The sequence below is a fragment of the Dromaius novaehollandiae genome, chromosome 5 (assembly GCF_036370855.1).
Source record: "Dromaius novaehollandiae isolate bDroNov1 chromosome 5, bDroNov1.hap1, whole genome shotgun sequence".
NCBI lineage: Eukaryota > Metazoa > Chordata > Aves > Casuariiformes > Dromaiidae > Dromaius > Dromaius novaehollandiae.
The window spans coordinates 25,755,716-25,768,935 of record NC_088102.1 but is presented as its reverse complement, the minus strand read 5'-3'; the positions used below and the strand labels follow the sequence as shown (position 1 = coordinate 25,768,935).

At 48.2% G+C, this 13,220-nt stretch overlaps 2 protein-coding genes across 9 annotated transcripts in view; one reads left to right on the top strand and one right to left on the bottom strand.

The window, feature by feature from the left end:
- Positions 1 to 1,527, bottom strand: part of POMT2 (protein O-mannosyltransferase 2) — a 30,710-nt gene extending 29,183 nt beyond the window's left edge. For 2 of the 5 annotated variants that reach the window (XM_064512258.1, XM_064512259.1), the window contains exons 1-2: positions 1,198 to 1,527; positions 290 to 374 (exon numbers count right to left, since the gene is read on the bottom strand). In XM_064512258.1, coding sequence (XP_064368328.1) covers positions 290 to 374; positions 1,198 to 1,523 — 411 coding nt within the window. In that variant the 5' untranslated portion in view covers positions 1,524 to 1,527. Of the gene's footprint in view, positions 1 to 164; positions 261 to 289; positions 482 to 926; positions 1,086 to 1,197 lie in introns of those variants that run through there. The other 3 variants (XM_064512261.1, XM_064512260.1, XM_026120419.2) reach the window with 3 other exon arrangements.
- An 84-nt stretch (positions 1,528 to 1,611) lies between these two features.
- GSTZ1 (glutathione S-transferase zeta 1) lies at positions 1,612 to 12,729 on the top strand. Of its 4 annotated transcripts, none has more exons than XM_026120421.2 (9): positions 1,848 to 1,975; positions 6,160 to 6,211; positions 7,137 to 7,204; positions 8,162 to 8,242; positions 8,723 to 8,848; positions 9,516 to 9,591; positions 10,499 to 10,551; positions 11,619 to 11,668; positions 12,334 to 12,729. In XM_026120421.2, exons 1-9 carry the CDS (start codon positions 1,952 to 1,954, stop codon positions 12,458 to 12,460), a joined length of 657 nt encoding a protein of 218 aa, XP_025976206.1. In that variant the 5' UTR covers positions 1,848 to 1,951; the 3' UTR covers positions 12,461 to 12,729. The 4 variants fall into 4 exon arrangements, with proteins under 4 accessions (XP_064368332.1, XP_025976206.1, XP_025976208.1 ...); XM_026120422.2 differs by lacking the exon at positions 1,848 to 1,975 and adding an exon at positions 5,521 to 5,619; XM_064512262.1 differs by lacking the exon at positions 8,723 to 8,848 and having other exon boundaries at positions 1,612 to 1,975.
- The last annotated feature ends 491 nt before the right edge of the window (positions 12,730 to 13,220 follow it).

The window sequence follows — 13,220 nt, the reverse complement described above, 5'->3', positions numbered from 1 at the left end:
CATCCCTTCCAATCCACATAAGTCTCATGTTCACTTTTTGCTTTCCATCTGCTCAAACCTTTCAAGTACCCAATGCACAATAGTGTGTGGTTTTCCCATATTCAAAGCATTTTCATAAAGACAAAAAGATGCAAATAGAGGCTCAGGATGTAGAAGGCAAATACCAGGATGCCAGCCACGGTTATATAAGGTCTTGGTGTTCACTGCATCCTTCAACCAGATGGAAAGGGAAGACTTTTCTTGGCCTATTCCTGTGGTTTCTAAAACACACAACAAAAGAGCAAGTTACCTTTCCCAAAGGAGGGTGGACATCAAAGAAGAAGGTCCGATTAATGTAGTAACTTCCCATCTTCCCAAAATGAGTTTCATCCCAACTGCAAAAAAACCCAGAACAACCTACTCCAATGCTGAAGAAATTCAAAATCCAGGGAGGTAGTTTTCCTGATGTTTTTCATCGTACAGAGGGTTAACGCAATTCCTTCTATATGAGACAATGAATTAAATTCATTAGGAAAACAAAGATGGAGAGTACTGTAGCCATTTTAGGCAATCTCTTTTAAGAGTTTGATATTAGTGCTCCAAAGCTTCCAATCTACCTTTCTGAACCCAAATAGAGCTCAGAGACATTGAAAAGTCAACCTGCAACTCACACGTCCCCAAAGCAGTCCACCCAAGAGGCCATCCCCTCCCTGCAGCCCTCTGACAACCTCGAGGGCAGCAGACAGAACCCAGCTGGGAAAAGGCTGTGCTGGGCCAGGTTGCTCTCCAGGCACCCTCTCACCACCGGAATCCCACCACGCCACCAGCTGGAAACAAAAATAGATCTCTTTCCAGCCTCGCAAACCAGGGGTGCTCGGGATGGTTTAAAACAGGGACGGGGGATGCAGCAAGGGTGGGAAATTTTGATTTATTCTTTTCTCACTGACTTGGCATACAGATGAAAACATGTTTTCTCTTTCGGGTATCGGCCGGCAGAGTGACGAAGAGGAGCCCAGGGCACGGAGCAGATCAGCCCCCCGCGCCGCGCCCCCGCCAGGGCCGCGCCGAGGGCGGCCAGGTCAACCCCCGGCCGGGGGCCGGAGGCACGAGCCACCGCCGGGCGGCCAGGGCCAATGCCCGCGCGGGCCCCGCCCCGCGCCAGGCCGCGCCCCCTCCGCGCCGGCCCCGCCGCGTTGCTATGGCGCCGAGGCCCCGTACCAGACGTGCGGCGGCTCCGACAGGCGGTAGAAGCGGGAGGCGAAGCTGAGCAAGGTGACGAGGCCCAGCGCGGCGCCGGCCCGCGCAGGGGCCGCCGGAGGGCGGGCCGGAGCGGCGGCGGCAGCGGGAGGGCAGGGCCGGGTCGGCCCTCCCGGCGGCCGGCGGGACCCCCGCTGCCGAAGCGGCCCGCCGGGCGGGCCCGGCTCGGCCTGGCAGCCCCCCGCCACCAGCGGCATCTGCGGCCCGGCAGCAGGAGGCGGCGGCAGCCGCCGCCGCGCTGCCCGGCGCACAGCACCACGGGAAACGGAGTCTGCCTCGTGGTGCATCCTGGGAAATGGAGTCCGGGGGCTGGCGCGCTGCACGGCGGGAGCGGGGGCCTCGCAGGGCACTCTGGGAGGTGTAGTTCTCCGCGCGGGGCGCCTTTGCCCCGGCTGCCAGGCGACGCCGGCCCGCACGGGCCTGCTCCCCGGCGGCCCCCCCCTCCGGGGAAACAGATGTTTCAGGGCAAAATCGTTAAATTCAAATTCTAAATAATAATAAGGAAACTCACCAGTCAAAGGAGGATTTTTCTTTTCTCTCACCTGCACAAACTTGGCTCCAAGGCCAGTAAAGCGTGAGGAGACAGCTACAACTACCGCTCCCATAACCCTCTGCAGCTGGTTCGTGCCCGGCAGGCCCGTAGGGGGTAAGCGGGGGGAGGGGGGCGGGCCGCGGGGCCTGTGCGGAAGGGACGAGGTGGCCCTGGAGGTGCAGGATGAGTGCTGCCGCCGCCGCCAAGGTATTTGCTGTTTGCAGCTTGTTGGTTTTGTATTCTTACTGCAAAAGTATTCAGCTTCGGCGTGGAGATACTTGGGCTGATTCAGGAGTGCCAGAAGTGGAACTGCGGTAGTAAAGTTTGGGGAATTACGGTGGGGCCAGGTTTGTAGGGAGAGATACTGTGCTATATTGGGCCCGGTGATAAAAGGAGAACGAGCAGACAAATACTTTTTACACATGGTTTCTTTCTGGTTAAAACTGTGGGCATGTTTATAGAGGAATTTAGCCCTACCTCAGGGGTTGACATTTCTTCTCTGGTTTCTGTTGTTTCATCAGCACGCGTGGACACCTTTATTCACACAGAAACTCACTCATTTTAGTTTTTTTGTCCATCTTGGCAGATTACTGGAATCAGGACCTAAATTATTTTCAGGTGCCTCCAAAGGTTCAGGGAAGAAAGATATGCTGCTTAATAAAAGGGCAGCTCCACAATACAGACAATCACTTACAAAGATTTCCACTGTCAGACCCTGGTCTGGTATCCTTACCTCAAGGGAGAGCAAGGAATCTGATTCCATGTTAAACAGCATAGACAGCAAAGCAAATCAAACTAATGCCTTTCAAAACTAATATTACTTAATGTAATTTACCATGTAAGCTGTTAACACCAGTGCTCACTGCAGAGAGACCGAGTGCCTAGGAGTAGACCTATCCCTTCCATTTATACTGTTACATTTTAGTCCAGCAGAATACAAGTGGTGCATTTCAAACACTGCCGCAATGGTATATAGATGTGTTTTTTTCCTAGGCAAGCCTCCAAAGAACAGCTCTCTCTCTCTCATATTCTCACATAGCCATTTTTGCCTGGTCTGCTGCCATGTATCAGTCCCCATATACAGGCTCATTGGAGTGATGGAGACTCAGCAAATAGGTGAAAAGACCTTGTCTTTTCTAGTATGTCCTGACCACTACCCAGAAAGAGGTGATATCTGGAGCAAAACATATTGAAGTGGACAGGCTTGGAAACCTCAGTGCTCACTGCGCTAAGTTTGGCGTGTCTGCCAGCTTCCTGAACAGTAAAATGTATTTCCAGGAGGAAGCATCCTCAGGAATGCTTTATTGTGCTTGATGCTGATTGTCTCTTCCAGATGAATTTCTTCAAACTTCATGGAATTGAGACTTATAGGCTCCCTATGAAGTGTGGTCAGGGTCATAGCACTGTGCATCAGTGACAAAGCTGGGCTTGAATGCAGCAGTCGAGATGAGCCTCCTTTCTGTGCTCTCTGCACCCGCTTCCCTACCGTTCCTGAGTACTGGGGGGATCCCACAGATGAGAGTCAGAGGCTCATGGCAAGAGGCTCAGGATGCTACGTAGTGGCTCTCCAGAAGGAATCTGATCATGCTCCTGTGCCCTGTGCTTGCAGCTGAATTGGCTTGGGCCCAGACTTAACAAAATACCTTTAGGCATTTAGGAGTGTAAAAAGTTGTAAAGTCAAGGCACTATAGACACCCTCCCCCCAGCATCTTTCCTTTAGGCCTCTTCTCTCACTGTGGACCAGCTTGGCATCATTTCTCCCCTCAAGAAAGCGGCATTGGCTATTGCTAGTGTTTGTCACAGTGATTAGTTACCACAGGCCTCAAAGCAAATGGGTTCTCTCTCTTGCCACCCCAGAAGCTAATGAGCTCCTAGCTCTTCCTGGGTTAGTCATATTCATTTGTGTAATGGGAGGCTCCTCTGGCAAAATTTTCAAAGGAAAGAGGGCTGGATCATTTGGGTTAAGAAGTTCTCCCAGTTTTTTAATGAGAATTGGTATTTAAGGCCAAACCCTCCTCATGTTCATGCATCTGCTGCACTACTGATGCTGGAAATGAAAAACAGAACCAAAGCAGAAATCTCAGTAGACATCAAGCAAACGTTGTCCTTTTGCTAACCTCCCAGCTCCAACTGATATATCTTGCAGCTTACAGCAATTGTACTACACAGGGTTGTAAATGGAGGCAGTTCTCCACTACCCCCTGCCTGTGTTCAGCTCTTCCTCTGAGAAGATGAGGAATAGTGTCATTCTGAGACCTGGGCAAAGAAGGCACTGAGGAATAAAACACTCCCGCGCTCTCTACATCTTTATTTAGCTGATTGTTTCACCCATAATCTTCCCCTACTGCTGCAAGCAAAACAGCATGAATTTAAGAGATCATTCCAGGTCCTAGGCTCTGGAGGCACCGCTGAAGTAAGGGTTGTTTTCCATGTTCTTTTTAATAAAATCTCCAGGGGCCTTGAAATTATAGAGCGAAGCAATTAGCTTAATGCCATTTAGTTACAAATGATGGTGCAGGCTGCAAAAACAACAAAAAGCTTTAGAGAGGATCAGGAGAGATGTCTCTGCCAGCTGAGAGTCCAGAGTCCAAACACATGTGGTGAAGAAAATGAATTTCAGAGCCAAAAATCATCAGCAAGTTCTCCAGGAAACACAATTAGAAATAATATGTATAAATGCTGTATGTTTCTGTTTTGGTGTTTGATGTTTTAGAAGTCATATTTTCTGTTTTCTTCCCTGCAGCCTAGCAGGCTAGCTATTTATTTTTAAAAGTATAGCTGAGATTTCTAATGCCCTGATTGCAGAAGCAGAGGATTTAAGAAAATCAGTAAATGCTTTGTCTTCGAAAGAGCTGCCAGTACTGCCATCGCTTCCCCTCTCACTTATAAACCGTTTCTCCAGTAAACTTTGACTAGAGTAATTTAATCAAATGCAAACCTCATTTCAAGTTATTTGAATTAATCTAAAATATAAGAGAGAAATCTCTGTTTACAAAGAGGATTGGACCACAGAAGTCCTTAGGATATGTCTAGTTTTCTGTTGAAGGATTGCGTGTCAGTGAGCAAATCCCTGCCTTTCTCTGCCCTACTGTCAGTCTCTGGTATACTTTTTCTGCATTTTGGGAGAGTGGACACACGGAGTGCTCCTTCTGTGTTTTGGGATCCATAGAAGGAAGGAGAGACGTGATAACTGGTTTGTTTAGAAATACACGAGTACTGTGTTTCAAGTGTGGAAAGAAGAGGCTGTAACACAAAAAACAGTGAGCCCAGTATTTTGCTTAAAGCTGGGTTGGAGGCAGAGTAACAGCCTCTCCCAGGTATGTACAGTAGGAAGCCCTCTCACCGGCTGATCCTGATGAGAGGAGGGCTACAGGCCCTGGAGGGTCCTCCCTGCAAAGGCAGCCCCAGTTCAGGGAGGTGGCAGTCTTTCCCTAGTGAAATCGAAATTCTGCACGTGGCTTCGGTTTCCCTGTATTGTTTCCCAGGGCTGTATTTCTGCCTTGGCAACTGCTGAGAGCTTGATAGTCTCTCTAGATATTTGATTCATTCTGGACAAAAAGCTAGAGAAATAAATGATTCCTAAATATGATTCCGCCACCCTCAAAGCTGGTAATTGTTCTGATACCAGAGTTGGGGCTGCAACGGATGCGGATGCAGCTGACTGCAGCCATTCAGTCGCATGTGTCTGGCTCCGCTTGTTCTGTGTCCTGGACACAGATCTGGGGGCACGGTCCATTTCTCATTGGCTTTAGGAGAAAAGCCTTCCCCCACCTCATCTGTGTTAAAAGGGAAAGGAAGCAGTTCTCGTCCTCGGCAGTGGATTGCATGCATTGACCATGGCATCTGAAAAGGTGAGACCTTGGATGGGGTGAAAGCAGCTGAGGAAGCTGCCTTGGTGCTGGAGTTCAGGTGGAGATAAGTTCCCTGCACTCTTGGCACTCACCTGGAAGAGCAGTGGCTCTTCTCATTTGGAAAGAGGCCTGGTCTGGCCTTGCTGGGCTGGAAAAGCCATTTCATGCCACTCAAATCCTCAGTGCAGCTGCTTGGCACAGTCAGTGGGGAATTTGCTTCAAAATCTGTGACAGGGTAGAAGATGGCAACATCTGATGGTGACAAAGAGGGGGGCTTTGTAGGGGATTATTTTAACACAGTCTGCATACTGCTGAAAACATCAGATGCAACCAAATATTCAGAGGTCCAGCATGAGAAATAATGACACTACCTGTAAGCTCAAACCAGGAACAGTCACTTTAAAAAAGGGAGCTCTCCCCCAAAACCTTGGTCTTCTGTATCATATAGTTCCTGAAATGCCTTCTCTTCATGCTGTGTTCTCCTTAAAATACTCTGGTGTTCCCATGATAAAACCACCTGTTCTGTCTTTCTCTTCTCAGCCGATACTTTATAGCTATTATCGAAGTTCCTGCTCTTGGAGAGTGAGAATCGGTGAGATCCAATTTTCATGCCTGTTTTGCTCTCTTGCTAGTATCCTCCCCTTCACTAACCCAATTAATCAGTCACTTATTGAAAGAGAAATCAGCAAACATGAACCTACAACAGTGCCTCTGCATTTCTTCCCACCCCTCTGGAGTGAGGAGGAAGGGAATAAATGCCACAGCTCACCTGGAGCTGAGGGAAGGGAGAGGAAGAGAGAGAAGAGCTTAGCAGGGAATCTGAGGATATTTCCTGTAGCTGTCTGAAATTCAAGTGGCAGTGGGAAATGGGAACCTGCTGAGGGGAAGGGAGCTACATGTTTGGGGCAAACGTCTCCCCAGTTATCCAAAACAGACAGCAGAAGAAGCAGCTGAATCCTCTCCTGTGGACAAACCTCACATGAAAGGGTTTGGAACACTTTTCCCTCCCCTTGGCATTTTTTGCAGATTGTCTCTGCAACTGGTTAGAATTGCTCCTTTTGCAAATCTAACACGATGCAGATGGCTCTTTCTTCCAGTCTTCAGAGGAGCCCTACATTCTGTTCTTGTACAGATACTGCCTCAAACTGTGGTGTCCCCTGGCCTTGAGAGCTAAGCAGGGCTGGGCATGGTCACTACATGAGCTGAGACAGTCTCAAGAAAGGTCTTGCAGGTGAGCACAGAGCCCATCAGGAGGAGCTGTGCTGCAGAAGGTGGCACAGCTTGTTTTGAACAACAGTTTTTGCCAGGGCTGATCCTTGGTGCCTTGGTCCTTGGTTTGCCAGAGCACTGTCCTCTCAGAGGACGCAGGCACCCTCTCTTGAGAGACAGTCTTTTTTGGTTTTAAAGACACCCTTTTTCAAATGGAGAAGTAACATTTCCTTGAGCCTGTTTCCTAAAAAATTGAACTTCTTGGTCTCAGTGTGCCTGTCTGAAGCTGTACATTGTGTTCTCTCCAGCGCTGGCCCTGAAGGGGATTGCCTATGACCAGGTGCCCGTGAACCTCCTGAAGGATGGGGGGCAGCAGGTAAGGATACAGCTACCATTGGTCTTTCTAGGGGACATGAACTTAGGATCATTAGAACTGGGATCAGCACTAGAAAGTTCAAAGGAAAGTCACCATATTCCTCACTGCTTCCCTGTAATTAATTGTTGCTTTCAACCAGTCTTCCATGGCCTGCAAGACAGAGGAAGCTGACTATAGGAGACTGAAGGTTTTCTCCTCTCTTAAATGTCCATGACTGAATTTCATGAGGTTGATGATCTTTTGCCCCTGCTTATCATGATGTAACTGAGCATATCCAACATGTGGAGTTCAGAGACACTGCAGTGCATTTTAGCCACAAACTGGGCTTCACTCAGTTAGCACCAGAAAGTGGGGGGGAAGGGGAGCAGGGGGTCAGAAAGAAGCTAAATGACATAGCAGGGACTGCAAAGGGGTTTCCCCCTGAGAACCTTTTTGTGGGGGCCATGGGTGGGCATCATGGGGTAAGACTCAGCCCACACTTAGGGTGAGGGTTAGGGTTAGGAGAGATATAAAGCCTGGAGCTGCAGCTGGAGTGGGGCTGCCAAAGGAAGTGGTGGGCTGGCAGAAAAGATCCCTCCTGAGAACTTTTTCATGGGGCCATAGCTGAGACTCATGGGCTAAGTAGTACCACCCGAGTTGGTGTGCTGTTACGGGCTAAGACAGTGCTGGGGAAGTAGAACAGTAATAGTGATGCCGCCACGGTACCACCCATCTTGAACTTTGTATTACTGGTCTATCAAGAGGCAAGGCAGTCTGTCCTTGGATAGAGAGATCCCTGAGCCCCAGTGGGAGCTTCCTGTAGGCTAATAATGCAACATAACTTCCTGGAAATAGCAATGGAGGTAGAGGGAAAAGCCAGGTTAAAAAAAAAAAAAGGTTGGCAACTGGATTCTAGGGGAAGGAAACAAGGAAGAGGAAGAACTTCTGGTTGCAGTAATCTCAGGTTTGTTTCCCCAGTTTTCTGCTGAATTCAAGGCACTGAATCCAATGAAGCAAGTCCCAGCCTTGAAAATTGACGGCATCATCCTTTCTCAGTCGGTGAGTTACCAGATATATCTTAACCATTCATTCCAGCCTCCTGCCCAGACTGGAAGGGAGGACTTTGCTCCCTCTCTTCCCCCAGAGCACCAGATTTGCACATTAGAGAACAGATGGCATCTGTGATGAAGAAAACAATCCTACCTGAGGTCAGAAATAGCATGTAGCCCCTGCTGGGAAACTGCTGTCAAGCATTCAGGCTGAAGTCAGCCTTGGTTCAAAACCCCACCTTTTACTGAACAGTTTGCAATGTGTCTTAGATGGCTGTACCGTGGTTTGTCTTAAATCACATCTGGGCTAAACCACAAGGCCTCAAGCAGCTATCAAAGAGGATATTCTGTGGCTTGGATTGGTAACAGACTGTATTCAAAAGCCGTTGTTTCCTGTTGGACCAACTAGGAACTCCCGTCTCCTAGATATTTAGGCCATATATTTTTATCCCATCCCAATACCATCCCCTTATGTCTTTGTTCATTACAGCTAGCTATAATTCATTACCTAGAAGAAACCCGGCCTAACCCCAGGCTCCTGCCCCAAGATCCAAAGAAGAGAGCCCAAGTCAGAATGATCTCAGATCACATTGTCTCCGGCATTCAGCCACTCCAGGTACTGCTTTGTCATATCCATGCCAATAAGAAAACCAGAATGGGTTTCCAGCAGTTTATGTCTCTGAAAGGATCAGTCTCTTTAAACTGTTGTTAGCTAATAGAGCAGCAGCCCTTAGACTGTGTTAGCAGATGAAATCTAGTGGAAACAATACATATTTCCTACAAAGAAAATTCTGTAGGACCCCAAGGTTCTTTCTAGAACCAGCTTAACCCATAAGGTTTCACTGCAAGGTTTAGGATGTTTCAGGGAGAAGAAGACAGAGTGACAGTAGGGCTCTGGCAGAGGGATACCCAGGAAGATGCTGTAACAGAAGGACAGGAACAGGTTGCCTAGAGAGGCTGTGGAGTCTCCATCCTTGGAGATATTCAAAACCTGTCTGGACGTGGTCTTGGGCAACCTGCTGAGCCTATTCTGAGCAGGGAGGTTCGACCAAGTGATCTCCAGAGGTCCCTTCGAACCACAAACCCCTGTGATTCTCTGACAGTCCCAGGAGAGGGATATAGCCAGGTAAATGATTCCTTCGGTGAAGATGATATCAGGGCTGACCCAGCAGGCTGAGCTCAAGCTGAGCACCTCCTAGTCTCCCCTCTCCCCCTCTGGGTGAGGCATGGGCAAGCTCCAGCTTACAGAAGTCAGTCTAACCTGGAAGTTGCTCACCTTGCAGAACCTGAGTATCCTGGAACAAATGGGAGAGAAAAAAATGGAATGGGCTCAGCACTACATCACATCTGGCTTCCAAGGTGAGTCCCACATCTGAAATGATCAGCACTTTGAATGACCCCTCAAAACTCTGTGGGGCAGCATGCTGCACCACTGGGGTCCTACTTTCTCCTCAACCTGAACAGCAGGCCTTCCTAGGCTGGTATGCCGGTGTCCTGCCCTGCTGGGAAAGACAGGCTCTTCCTGCCCAGAATACTTCATCCAGGACTAGTAGCTCTGCAGTGCCTCCAAGGAAAGAGTTTGTCCATATGCAGTGCCACTGCTGTGCACGGAAGAGGGAAAGCCCAGAGATATCCTGAACACCATGGCAGTCTTTTCGCCTTGAAGTATGAGGGCTGACAGCACACTCCTTTCCTCCCTGCTGCTTCCAAGCTACTGCCTTTTGCACTTAAGTTCCTATATTAATATGCTTTTGCCTTAAGCCAAAAGACATCTTGTGGCAGAATCCCACAGAATCTAGCAAGTAGCAAAATATTTCCTTAGCTCCTTGTGGAAAAATAGGGCACTGTTTCACAAAACCCTTTCCCCCCATGTGCTGGAATGGCAGGCCCATCTTTGCTTCTGGACAGACACAAACTGACTGAACCTTTGTACTTCTCCCCTTCACACTCCTACATATCTACTTAATGTGTTCTTAGTACGTCAGGTGCATTGCCTGAAGCAGCTAAAATCATCCTGGGTTCCAAATGGCTCAGGGGTCCTAAAGACTCCTATAATTCTTCTGTGGTAAGATTTCTGTTCATTTTCAGTTCTGACTCAGATCGCTCCTCTTGATGCCTACCAGCTCAGGGTTGAAACACTCTTGTTCAAATTCCCAGCTTTAAAGATCTTTAGAACCCTCTCCCGCCCCGCCTCCACATGCAGCTTCATTAAACCTTTGGGATGAGTTTCCCATGCCTGACCCCAGTGTTCCACCTCTCTTGGCAGCACTGGAGCAGATTCTGCAGCACACTGCTGGGCGCTACTGTGTGGGGGATGAGGTAAGTAGCTGAGTGTCATGCACCACTGGAGAATCAGAAATCTCTGCATGTTCCATAAAGTAGAAAAGAGTTAACTGTGGAGACACAGGCAAAGCCCATCCTATGCCTGGAGTTGCATGCTGTGCCTTAACCGTTAAGAAAGCAGCTGCATGGATCCTACTTAGGCCATTATTGACTTGCAAATAGTTATGGGGATGTTTACTTGTCCCTGCCTGTAACCCACTGATGGCCAGATTGTGCAGCTGTATCTAGGATCTGGAAACTGGCTGCCACTAGAGGACTGGGAACAGATTAGATGTCTTTCATCTTCAGGAGATTTGGAGATCAGAGTCTCCCCTCAATAGGGCCAAAGCTTGGTTCAAGAAAGACGGGGTCAATTCATAGCTGTGGGACCTTTGGCCAGGTTGCATCATATTTTTCTGCTCTGTTTCTCAAACTTTAACATGGACACATTTCAAAAAAAAAAAAAAAAAAAAAAAAAAAGGTCATATACAAGCTATCATTTGTGCAGAAAGGCAGCTACTTATACCATCCTCTGTTTTTTTCAGATTGTGTGTCCACGAGTGCATGCACAAAGGCCTATTGCACAACAGGTCTTGATCTTGGCTGGAGCTGCTTGATGCTCCTCCAGTGCAAACAAGCAAGATTTACTCATCTTTCCCCACCCACACAAACTCATTGGCAACCACCCTCCACCCCCACCTCCTCCCTCGGCAGCCTACCAGCAAGACATTTGCTCCGTGGCAGTTGCCATAGAAGCACAGTGTCCCTGTGGTTGCCATGATCAGCTGGTAAATAGTAAGCTTCCTACAGGCTGATGGCTTCTTGTACTAGTGACTCCTATGAGGTTCCTGTCCTTGCACCTTTGAGGTATTATTACTGCTCGACTAAAGGATGGGACTGCCATGAAAACTGCTCTCTTCACCCTAGAAATGCATAGGAAACGTTTTCAGATGCTATTGGCTGATAAAGTAACAGCTGTTGTGCTGTCAAAGCCTGCCACTATAGTGAAGGGTGATGGGACAGGCTCTGGATTACTTTGAAACCTTTTCTCTGCTCCGTTGCAGGTCTCCATGGCTGACTTGTGCTTGGTGCCTCAAGTTTTCAATGCTGAAAGGTAATTAAGGCTAAGCTTGAGGTGCACTTCAGCACACTGGAACCTACTCTGTGTGTTGTGCTCTCAAAGCTGACCTTTCCTCTGCTGCTTCTTGTGCCTGTTAAGAAAGCATCCTTCTTCCATGCTCTGTCCCATTATGGATTATTCTCTGCATGTGTTTTTCTATGTCCTAAATCTTTTGGAGGCTCTCAGGAACAAGGAGCTGGACTGTCTTCCCAGAGGCTCCAGGAGTGAAAGCTGCTCTGTGTCCCTAGAAACCCTAAGGCTGTCCATGCTCCACATTCTCTCTCCTCTTTGCCCTATATTTACACTGCACACAAAGGGGAAAGAGCAATCTGACTGTATTTGTAGAGAACACAAACCCTATGCAAGTAGGGTCTGTGTAATTCCCAGGAAATAGTCATCATTAGGGGAGAAAGCATAGTGCATTCTTACTGTATGCTGAACACTGCATAAAAGCCTAGTGAAGACAGAAGAGCTAACTAAGCTTTCCTCTAGCTTTTATTTTTAAACTTACAAGAACGTACCCTTTCTCTTAATGGAAACATACCCCAGCCTGTGATTTTCTCCCACACTGGGCAGGTACAGCACAGTGCTTTGCCCTAATACACACAGCTGCACTGGCTGTCCAGCTGAGAGTACCTGATATTCTTTTCCTTTTGCAGATACAAAGTGGACCTGGCTCCATATCCCACCATAACCAAAATCAACAAAGCGCTGCTAGAGTTGGAGGCATTCAAAGTAAGCCACCCATCCCGGCAGCCAGATACCCCCACAGAAATGCGAGCTTAAAGCCCTTTTACCTGCTAAATCAAGTAAGCTGGAGTGGCAAAGAGGACAACAGCTAAAGGTTGAGTAGGATTTGAGTGCCAGCAGGAAATACTCATTATCATCTGGATGGAATGGAGGAAGGACAGAGGGAAAGTCCCATTGCTCCAGAAGTAGCCTGGATGATTCAAAAGAGCTATCACTGTGCTGGAAAGACTGCAGCTACTTCTGACTAAGTTTTTCTATTTTATATCTCTCCATAAAGCAAATTAAAACAGAAGCATCCATAACTATCAGAAGCCCCTTTTGTATGGTTTTGGGCTGGGGAACATAGCCAAAAACACCTATGAGGTATCTAGCCAATTCTAGACTCCCCCCAGAGGCTTTTCCTTTCTACCAGCCATGGAAAGAGCATATCAGAGAATGACTGTGCACAGTGTGCTGCTGACCCAGTAAGCCTGCTTGTCCTTGCATCTGCCTCAGAGCTATGGTATAATTTTCAATGCCATGGATATAAACAGTAAGGGATAGGCCCTGACAGAAGAGACCATTGTTGGATCCCTTTGTTTTTGCAAGAGCCAGCCACTAGCAACTCTGCCACCCCTTGCAATGGCAAGAGAATTATTATTTGGAACAGCTAATTTGTATGTCTTCCCTTTGTCCAGCAGCAACCTTGCAGAATTAGTAAAGGTCAGTCTGGAGCAAAGCTAGGTGGTTGTGCCACAGTCACTGAGACAAGACAACCAGCTCACTCCCTTATGCTGAAAACAGTGGTGTTCTCTTC

Bases quoted from the DNA above. Each gene is read 5' to 3' on its own strand.
- GSTZ1 (XM_026120421.2), top strand. From the start codon at position 1,952: ATGAGTGCTGCCGCCGCCGCCAAG. The intron at 9,592-10,498 runs GTGAGTCCCACA...CTCTCTTGGCAG, and splicing joins CATCACATCTGGCTTCCAAG to CACTGGAGCAGATTCTGCAG. The intron at 10,552-11,618 runs GTAAGTAGCTGA...GCTCCGTTGCAG, and splicing joins GCTACTGTGTGGGGGATGAG to GTCTCCATGGCTGACTTGTG.